The sequence below is a fragment of the Mesoplodon bidens genome (assembly GCF_964165515.1).
Source record: "Mesoplodon bidens genome assembly, chromosome: 18".
Lineage (NCBI taxonomy): Eukaryota > Metazoa > Chordata > Mammalia > Artiodactyla > Ziphiidae > Mesoplodon > Mesoplodon bidens.
Genome location: NC_138175.1, coordinates 56,667,801 through 56,678,472, shown reverse-complemented (window position 1 = coordinate 56,678,472; position 10,672 = coordinate 56,667,801). Strand labels below are relative to the sequence as shown.

Here is a 10,672-nt window from a genome sequence, read left to right as displayed (position 1 = left end):
AGACAAGCAGTTGAGGCTTATATGCTACCCTGAGCTAAGGAGAAAGGGGTATGGATCTGGGCCGTCAAGGGGAAGACAACTCACAGAAAGATGGGAAAAGCAAATGCTTGGTAAGCAAATGTTTGCCACTCCATGCAGGTTTTTCTGAGATAAAAAGTTCTCTCTGGTTAAAAAAAAAGTTATCTCTCTTCCTGGCATAAGCCTCCTAATCTAAATTATTTTGAGCAGTTAAGGGAGAGGCAAGGAGCTTTTCCTGAGTCTGCTGGGTTTTTTTTTTAAAGTTTATTTATTTTGTTTTTGGCTGTGTTGAGTCTTCGTTGCTGCCCGCGGGCTTTCTCTAGTTGCGGTGAGTGGGGGCTGCTCTTCGCTGCGGTGTGTGGGCTTCTCACTGCGGTGGCTTGTCTTGTTGTAGAGCACGGACTCTAGGCGCGTGGGCTCAGTAGCTGTGGCACACGGGCTTCGTTGCTCTCTGGCATGTGGGATCTTCCTGGTCCAGGGATCGAACTCATGTCTCCTGCATTGGCAGGTGGATTCTTAACCACTGAGCCACAAGGGAAGTCCAGTCTGCTGGGCCTTAATTGCCTTCAACTCATAACAGTCCACATCCCCAAATGGCACAGTTTGGGGATACATAATCTGCTCCCCCTCACTTCTCTTCAAGCAACTCTTCCAGTAACTTTGAAATACATTAAAAGTCTTCTTTATGTTTGAAGAAACCAAAGCTCAGAGACAGAGAACTTGCCCAACGTGTACTTTTACCGCCTGCTCCCCATAACTCCATTGTTCTGTGGAATTGAACTCCCAGGGCCAGGGTTGGATGGACATTCTTTTTTTTTTTTTTTTTTCTTTTTGCGGTACGCGGGCCTCTCACTGTTGTGGCCTCTCCCGTTGCGGAGCACAGGCTCCGGACGCGCAGGCCCAGCGGCCATGGCTCACGGGCCCAGCCGCTCCGCGGCATATGGGATCCTCCCAGACCGGGGCACGAACCCGTATCCCCTGCATCGGCAGGCGGACTCTCAACCACTGCGCCACCAGGGAGGCCCGGATGGACATTCTTGATGGCTTTGTGTCTTGCTTTCTCAGCAGGTTGTAGCCTCCTCAACTATGTCTAAGATGCTGTGTCAGGATGTTTACCAATTTGGTCAGAAGCTGATCCGCAGGCGGCCTCTGGAGCCCAGGGAAGAGTCTGAGAGTCGCATGGCTCGTTGTCTGAACACCTTAGACCTGGTGGCCCTGGGCGTGGGCAGCACCTTGGGAGCTGGTGTGTACATCCTGGCTGGCGAAGTGGCCAAGGACAAAGCTGGGCCAGCGATTGTCATCTGCTTCCTGGTGGCCGCCCTGTCTTCTGTGTTGTCTGGGCTCTGCTATGCAGAGTTTGGGGCCCGGGTACCGTGCTCTGGTTCTGCGTATCTCTACAGCTATGTCACAGTGGGACAACTGTGTGCCTTCATCACTGGCTGGAACCTCATACTGTCCTATGTCATCGGTGAGATGATGGGAGTGGGAGGACGGTGTGGGGCTTAAGATCAGGAAACTAGGAGATGGGATTTAGGTCTTGACTCATTTGTGAGAAATTTGTTATCCACCTTGTGGGGTGAAGTGGATAATAGTGGCAGGAAAACCCCACAACTTCATTCTACTCTGCTGTATCCTATTTTCCTTAAATTATGGGGCCTAGAACAAAGAAGGAAAGGAAAGTGTAGGGAGTGGGTGAGAGGGAGGCATGTCCCACAGGCTCATCCCCTCACCATGTGGAAGTCTCTCCTCAGTTGTTGCCTTCGTGGGATTTTCCTTTGCTACTTGATTTAAAATTTCAACCCTCATCTCCCAGACTTTTCACTCCCACTTAACCTGTTTTCTTTTTCTTTTTCTTTTTTTTTGCATAACATTGATCTCCTAACATTAAACAGTTGACCTATTTTGTGGATCATCTGGGTCTACTGTCCCCAGCCCACGAAAAGGAACTCTTAGAGATTAGGTATTTTGTATGCGTCCCCCCACCTCTCCCAAATACATCCCATGACACGTGGTAGGGGTTCAATGAATGTTTGTTAATAAATATTCCTTCTTCTGCTGCTGCAGGCACTGCCAGCGTGGCCCGGGCCTGGAGCTCCGCTTTTGACAGCCTGACTGGGAACCACATCTCTCGGGTGTTACAGGGAACTTTCTCTCTGCGTGTGCCCTACTTCATGGCCAAGTACCCAGACTTTTTTGCGCTGGGCTTGGTACTGCTGCTCACGGGTGAGACAGGGTTCAGTGATAGGATGGGAAGAGTGGGGTGTGGAGGGAGAGCTGGGGTGGGAAAGGCTTGGGATGGAAGAATGGTGGGGGGTTACGACCAGAAAGAGGGTTCTGTGGTATGAGAGACAGGAAGGCAGGACACAGACCACTGTTTCCCACTGTTGGCACCACTGACAGTTTGGGCTGGACCATTCTTTGGTGTGTGGGGCTGTTCTGTGCATTTGAGGTTTTTTTTCTTTGGCCGCGCTGCGTGGCATTGCGGGATCTTAGTTCCCCAACCAGGGGTCAGACTTGTGCCCCCTGCAGTGGAAGAGTAGAGTCTTTTTTTTTTCTTTTTTTTTTTTTTTTTTTGCAGTACGCGGGCCTCTCACTGTCGTGGCCTCTCCCGCCGTGGAGCACAGGCTCCGGATGCACAGGCTCAGCGGCCATAGCTTGCGGGCCTAGCCGCTCCGCGGCATGTGGGATCCTCCCGGACCGGGGCACGAACCCGTGTCCCCTGCATCGGCAGGCGGACTCTCACCCACTGCGCCACCAGGGAAGCCCGGTTGTTGTTGTTTTGTTTTTTCAATCATTGTCAGATGTTGAGTAACATCCCTGGCCTTTATGTACTAAATACCAGGGTCACCCATCCTCCAAATTGTGTCAGTCACAGTGTCTCCAGACATTGCTAAGAGTCCCCTGGGGGGCAAAATCACCCCAGGGGAGAATCATTTACTTAGACCAGTGAGTTTCTTCCTTTGTACTGAGATCAAAGGTCGTTTTTCAATGGAGAGGAAATTCGTATGGCATAAAATTAACCATTTTGTTATTTCCCCAGCTTTACTGCGATATACTTGATATACATTGTATAAGTTTAAGGTGTACAATGTGATGATTTGATAGACGTGTCTACTGTGCGATGATTGTCACAATAGGAAATTAACCATCTGAAAGTGTACAATTAAGTGGCACTTAGTACATTCACAATGTTGTGTAACCGTCACCTCTCTCTAGTTCCAAACAGTTCATCACCCCAAGAGGAAAGCCCATACCCGCTGAGCCCTCACTGTCCAACTCCTCAATGCCCCAGCCCCTGGCAACCACTAGTCTGCTTTCTGTGTCTATGGATTTGGTTATTTTGCATGTTTCATAGTCCATCTTTCCCCCAGGAATACTGGTTCTGGGAGCTCGTGAGTCGGCCCTGGTTCACAAAGTGTTCACAGGCTTGAACCTCTCGGTTCTCAGCTTCATGATCATCTCTGGCTTCGTCAAGGGAGAGCTGCACAACTGGCAGCTCACGGAGCAGGACTACAGACCGAACACATCTGGATCCAATGACACCTCTAGGTGAGGAGGGTATCCTCGACCATAGTGATGCTGCTGGGGGCACGTGTGCAGAGCTGGGAATATGGTGGGGACTAAAGGGGTCTGGGCTGATGGATCCAGGTGATGGGGTCCTGGAGCCCAGAACTTGTGGTATTAACCAAAAAGTCCAGTACAGATGGCTGAACACAGCTCACCCACATTCTTTCTTGCTCCTTCTCTCACCATAGATTGGGCCCTCTGGGTTCTGGAGGGTTTGTGCCTTTTGGCTTTGATGGGATTTTCCAAGGAGCAGCCACATGTTTCTACGCATTTGTTGGTTTTGATGCCATTGCCACTACAGGTAACATGGTCACTGGGTGTCCCATCAGGGGTTTGGGCACAGATTAGGCTGCCCTTGGGCATAGGGGTTTCTTTTGGAGGTTCAAGAGGAAAGCAGATTTCTTTTAAAAAATAAATTTAGTTATTTATTTTTGGCTGCGTTGGGTCTTTGTTGCTGCGCGCAGGCTTTCTCTAGCTGTGGTGAGCGGGGGCTACTCTTCTTTGCGGTGCGCGGGTTTCTCATTGTGGTGGCTTTTCTTGTTGGGAGCACGGGCTCTAGGCATGTGGGCTCAGTAGCTGTGGCTCGCGGGCTTAGTTGCTCCGTGGCACGTGGGGTCTTCCCGGACCAGGGCTTGAACCCGTGTTCCCTGCACTGGCAGGCAGATTCTTAACCACTGCGCCACCAGGGAAGTCCGGAAAGGGGATTTTGTATTTCATCACAGTGTGTTTTCTTGGCCCAATACTTCCTCCCATCCTGCAGGGGAGGAAGCCCGAAATCCTCAGCGATCCATACCCTTGAGCATTGTGATCTCGCTCTGCATCTGCTTCTTGGCATATTCTGGTGTCTCGGCGGCACTCACCCTCATGGTGCCCTACTACCAGATTGATCCTGACAGCCCCTTACCACACGCTTTCCTCCATGTCGGCTGGGCCCCTGCCAGATATGTCGTGGCTGTTGGCACCCTCTGTGCTCTTACATCCAGGTCAGTGTCAAAGCTTTTTCCCCATCTACTGTCAGATGCTCAGGTATCCCCGTCCTTGGGATTGAGAGACAAGAGGGAAAGACACCTTACCCCACGTAGACTAGGGAGTAGACACCCCAGTCTGTCCTGCTTATCCACGTCCTCACACATGTTCCCATTTTCTCTTCCAGTCTCCTGGGTGCCATGTTTCCTATGCCTCGTGTCATCTACTCAATGGCAGATGACGGGCTCCTTTTCCGGGGACTTGCCCGGATCCATGCCCGTACACGCACCCCCATCATGGCCACCTTGGCTTCTGGAACTCTTGCAGGTAAATAAACAAGACCCATTCCTTCTTTGATCAATTTTCTTAACTTGGATATTTCTACTGGTTTTTCGCTCCCTCTCCACCTTGTCTGTGCCCTCATTCTAGGGGTCATGGCATTACTTTTCGAGCTCAGCGATCTCGTGGACCTCATGTCAATCGGGACCCTGCTTGCTTATTCCCTGATGTCTTTTTCTGTTCTTGTCCTCAGGTGAGACTACGTTACCCCTTGGCTGGGGGTCTTTGACTCGTGGGGATTGAAGGGGGGATAATCGTCGTTTGCCTTCATGCTGCCTTCTAAATGTCCCACTAGGCTTAAGTTGGGAAAGAGATGGATTCGACTGCTTGATGTTGGATGAGTACGGGCTGCTGTTAATATTGACTTAATACCTCTAATTCAGGTACCAACCAGACCAGAATTTAAGCAAGACTGAGAAAACAGAGAAAGAAACTGAGATGAAGCCTGTAGCCGAAGAAAGCCCTTTGGAATCTGGACCTGAAGCAGGAACCTCAAAGATGCTAAAGAGTCTGTGTGCCCCTATCAACACCATCCCCACTCGGAAATCTGGCCAGATCATCTATGGATGTGCCTCACTGCTTGGTGAGCAGGGGGATTTCTCTTTGCTGGTGTTCTGAAATTGACAGGAAGGATGGGAGTGTGTATTTTGGCAGTTGAGGCGTCTTGGAGATATGATGGCCCTTCGTGATGTGGGCAGTTTTTGGGGAGGGGTGTGACCCAAGGTCTTGAGCTATTTGGCTTCCGGAGTGGAACCTGTTCTCCTCCACCCTGACCCTTGCAGTTCTCCTGCTGACGATCCTGAGCCTGATACTGGCCCAGTGGCCCAGCCACGTGTTCTCTGGAGACCCCGTGTATACAACCGCAGCTGTACTGCTGCTACTGCTCATCACTGGGGTCACTGTCATCATTTGGAGGCAGCCCCAGAGCCCCACTCCTCTTCATTTCAAGGTAGGTGACTTTAGGTGCCCACCTGTCCACCTGAGTGAGTGAAATCTGCATGCTCTGAGACCTAAACATCCTTTGCTGGACCAGGGAAGAAGAGGAATTATTAAAACTAATGGACCCTTCCCTGATCCACACTCGGTGCTTTGCATGCCCCACTGCAGTAGGCACTGAACACACAGTAGGACTGAAGTCTTCTCGGCCATGTGGGGTGGAGGCCCGCCTTTCAGACGTCTGCGGTGTGTTCAGGGAATAACTGACTTTGCCCGCAGGTCCCTGCTTTGCCTGTCCTCCCACTCGTGAGCATCTTTGTGAATGTTTACCTGATGATGCAGATGACCTCTGGGACTTGGGCCCAATTTGGTGTCTGGATGGTGATTGGTAAGTGGCTTTCTGGGATTAAAAGGCCTCTTGAGTGACTGAGCCCAATCCTTTCTACTACCTCTCCCCGCAAACTGTGTCAGACACCATCATAGCAGGGCTGCTGGGCATTTGTAAGCAGGGAGAGCACCTACTTTTCCTTCTCATTGTCTTATTTCTCCACTAGGATTTGTCATATACTTTGGATATGGGATCCGACACAGCTTGGAGAAGAATAATCAACAGCCACCAGCCTCCAACTCCCAGACTTTTGACAAAAACATCCCTGGTGCTGAATCATCTTAACCACAGGCAATAGATGCTGTGTGGAATCCCACCGTGCACTGAAGGTATCTTCTGGTTCACGGGGCACTTTGAGGCTCTATGGAGTGTGAAGGTGGGATGAATTTACAGCCCTATATTTAATGCCAGTGGACAAAATGACTTCTATGTTGTATAATTTTTAAGTAACCATTTTTTAAGTAACCACTCAGAAAAGTGCATGCTTCATACCTGTGCAGCAAGATGAATTTTCACAAAGAAAGTACAAGGTAACCAGAAACCAGAATAAAAATAAAATAGTAACCTGCATGTAAGAAGTGTCTTCTTGTGCCTTTTTCCAGCAAAAACACATAGATTGCCACATGGGAAGAAAATGTAGGTAACTATATACTGTGTCAAGAGTTGCACTGTATTTATTTACTTTTTTGTGGTATGATTCTCCATTTTATTAATCTTCTTTAATGATATTCAATAACTTTGTTATTATTTCCAAAGAGCTGAGTGGAAATTATTCCTAAATATATACATATTTTTTATTCCTAAATATTTTAAAATTTTGATGCTGTTGTATTATTATTATTTTTTTGGTTGCACCACACAGCTTGTAGGATCTCAGTTCCCAGAACAGGGATGGAACCCGGGTCACAGGAGTGAAAACCCGAAATCCTAACCATTAGACCACCAGGGAACTCCCAATGCTGTTATAATTTTTTCTCTTCTTTTTGTTACTGGTGAAATGAAAAACAATTTTTTGTGTTTGTTTAAAATTTTCTTTAAAAAACTAAATATATACAATTTTTAATTTACAGTCATACCTCAGTAAAGCTGGAATACAAATAGGGAAATTGGATGACTTTATCACATTCATCATTCATTTTTAAGATAACATCACACAGTGATTCTTAAACTTATTGGATTTTTGATACCTCCATATTTCCACTGGGATATTTTAATACACATCTGCTGTCTTCACACATTCATTCATTTTTTAAAAAATGAGCTATAGTTGATTTACAATATCAGTTTCAGGTGTACCACACAGTGATGTAATATTTTATAGATTATATTCCATTTAAAGTAATTGTATCTAATGGCTTTATTTTCCTGTGCTGTACAACATATCCTGTAGCTTATTTTATACATAGTAGTTTGTATCTCTTAATCCCTCACCCCTATTTGCCCTAACCCTTCTCTCTCCCCACTGGTAACCACTAGTTTGTTCTCTTTATCTGTGACTCTGTTTCTCTTTTGTACACATTCATTTATTTTTTAGATTCCACACGTGATATTACACAGTATTTGTTTTTCTCTGACTTATTTCATGAAGTATAATAACCTCCAGGTCCATCCTGTTGCAAATGGAGAACTTCATTCTTTCTTTATGGCTGAGTAGTATTCTATTGTATTTATATACCACACCTTTTTTATCCATTCGTCTGTTGACAGACACTTGGGTTGCTTCTGTATCTTGTCTATTGTAAATAGACATGCTGTGAACGTTAATGCTGTGAACATTGGGGTGAATGTATCTTTTTGAGTTAGTGTTTTTGCTTTTTTCAGATATATAACCAGGAGTGGAACTGCTGGGTCATATGGTAGTTCTCTTTTTACTTTTTGGGAAACCTTCATACTGTTTCCCATAGCGGCTGCACCAACTTCAGTAGACATTCGCTTCCCATCTTCGGTGCCTCATCTCTTCTGTTTACCTGCAGGCTTGAAGCACAACTGTACACTCTTTGTCTTCCATGTCCACAAAGGTCCTGCCTGTGGGCCAGTCTGGTTAATTCCAGCTAAGACTTCTGTCAAAGTATTTAAATACTCTTAATTTTTTCCCTTATTTGAAATTTCACAGTTGGCTAGGTTACTCATTACATAATAATTAAAAATTTTTTTAAAAATATTTATTTATTTGGCTGCATCGGGTTTTAGTTGTGGCACGTGGGATCTTTTGTTGCGGTGGGTGGGCTCTTTGTTGCAGTGCATGGGCTCTCTAGTTGTGATGCATGGGGTCCAGAGTGTGTGGGCTCAGTAGTTGCGGCATGCAGGCTCTCTAGTTGTGGCGCAAGGGCTCTAGAGTGCACAGGCTCAGTAGTTGCAGCACGCAGGCTAAGTCGCCTTGTGGCATGTGGGATCTTAGTTCCCTGACCAGGGATCAAACCCGAGGCCCCAGATTGGAAGGTGGATTCTTAACCACTGGACCACCAGGGAATTCCCTACATACTAATTTAAAGAATATGAATTCTGTCTAGCAAAAGACGGCCTGTTCCTCCAGGATAACCACGTATAACCTAGATGTGGAAGTTTTCTATGGATTTGTGCATGAGTTTTGCTTCATACGAATACTGGAATAATCCCCACACCCTGCCAAAAGAAAAACGAAAAACAAAACAACTCCACAGCAAGTCAACAATGTAATTTTCACTAAAGAGCTCCTGAGAATAAGAGGAGGTTCTTTGGGAAAGGTGATATGTGTCTATGGAAAATTTTCTTTTAAGTGATTAAAAAAAATTTTTTTTTGGGGGGGCCATGCTGCAGGGCTTGTGGGATCATAATTTCCTGACTAGGGATTGAACCTGGGCCCCTGGCAGTGAAAGTGCAGAGTCCTAACTACTGGACTGCCAGGAAATTCCAAATTTTTTTTTTTTTTTTTTTTTTTTTTAGGTAAGAAGTGGATTTATTTAGAGAGAAACACACTTCCCAGACAGACTATGGGTCATCTTGGAAGGTGAGAGAGGCGTCAGGGGTACGGGGTTGTCGGTTTTTATAGGGGTGGATAATTTCATAGGCTGAGTGGGAGGAGTATTCCAGCTATTTTGGGGAAGGGGTGGGGATTTCCAGGAATTGGGCCATGCCCACTTTTTTTTTTTATTTTTTTTTGTTTTTAATTTTTTTAATTAGTTTCTGCTTTATAACAAAGTGAGTCAGTCATACATATACATCTGTTCCCACATCCCTTCCCTCATGCATCTCCCTCCCTCCCACCCTCCCCATCCCACCCCTCCAGGCGGTCACAAAGCACCGAGCTGATCTCCCTGTGCTCTGTGGCTGCTTCCCACTATCTATCTACCTTACGTTTGGTAGTGTATATATGTCCATGCCTCTCTTTCATGCCCACTTTTTGATCCTTATCAGTGTTGCAGCCATCACGGTGCCTGTGGGTACATCATTTAGCTTGCTGATGTGTTACAGTGAGGGTATACTGTATACTGAGGCTCAAGGTCTAGTGGAAGTTGACTTGTCCACTATCTTGGAGCGATTTGGTTCCAGTCAGTTTATGTCAAGGCCTCGGGCTGTGTCATTCTTTCAAAGGTTATGCCCTGCCCCCTTCCCCTCCTATTTCATTCCCCTCTTAGAGATTTTACTCCTGTATTCTTATGGGAAGCAGAGGGGTGATAGTCATCTGTAACTGCTTCAAGGCTGAGTAGGGACATTGACTCTTCCTGTCAGGGAGTAAAAATCTCTGGACGCCTGATCTAGGGGCCCAGGGGCAGGACAGCTCCTTGTTTTAAGTCAGTATGGGCTGGAATCCTCACATAGCCATACATCTTGATGTGGAACTGCTGTAACTGCTTCCATAGCCTTCCTATGATCTCCTTGATGAAGCACTTTTTCTAACAGCATCAGAGTACAAAAATATCTATCTATAAATGACAAGAGATTTTAGATGCTATCCCTTCCAAGGCAGTCTCCCAACCAGGTGTTAGAGTGCCCAAAAAGTTGTCTCAAAGGAACGGCACAGAATGTGTCCCCAGTGGTGTTGACGATGAGAGGGTGTTGGTCTAGCTTATCACTGTCCCTTCGTGGCTTGCCAGCTGAAACCGTGGAACTCAGATTGGGGACTTGAACCCACGCACCAGGAATTGAGCCCAGCCAAAACCCAGACTGGGACTTGAACCCAAGGTCTTTAAATTGAGATCACACACCTGGTCTCAGGACTCAATGAAGTTCAGGTTCTTGATGTCTCATCACAGAAAGAATTCAGTGAGAGACAAAGTGATAGGTAAGAAGTACATTTATTTAGAGAGAAACGCACTCCACAGACAGAGTGTGGGCCATCTCAGAAGGTGAGAGAGGCCCTGAAAATTTTTAATTAATGCTATAAAATAGTATATTCTTTTAAGTAGGAATGTTGAGTCAAAGACATGCACATTTAAAATTTTTGACAAATGTTGCCAAATTTCAGAAGAAACAAATATG

General features: G+C 46.5%; 1 protein-coding gene across 1 annotated transcript; it reads left to right on the top strand.

The window, feature by feature from the left end:
* Nucleotides 1-1,045: 1,045 nt before the first annotated feature.
* On the top strand, nucleotides 1,046-6,499 carry LOC308606109 (cationic amino acid transporter 3-like; the record flags this gene model as incomplete). Its single annotated transcript, XM_081216601.1, is given in 12 exon segments — nucleotides 1,046-1,076; nucleotides 1,079-1,486; nucleotides 2,083-2,241; nucleotides 3,390-3,567; nucleotides 3,774-3,886; nucleotides 4,346-4,568; nucleotides 4,739-4,878; nucleotides 4,981-5,083; nucleotides 5,274-5,473; nucleotides 5,673-5,839; nucleotides 6,106-6,214; nucleotides 6,381-6,499. Coding segments are annotated over 12 exon segments (1,950 nt in total).
* Nucleotides 6,500-10,672: the final 4,173 nt, after the last annotated feature.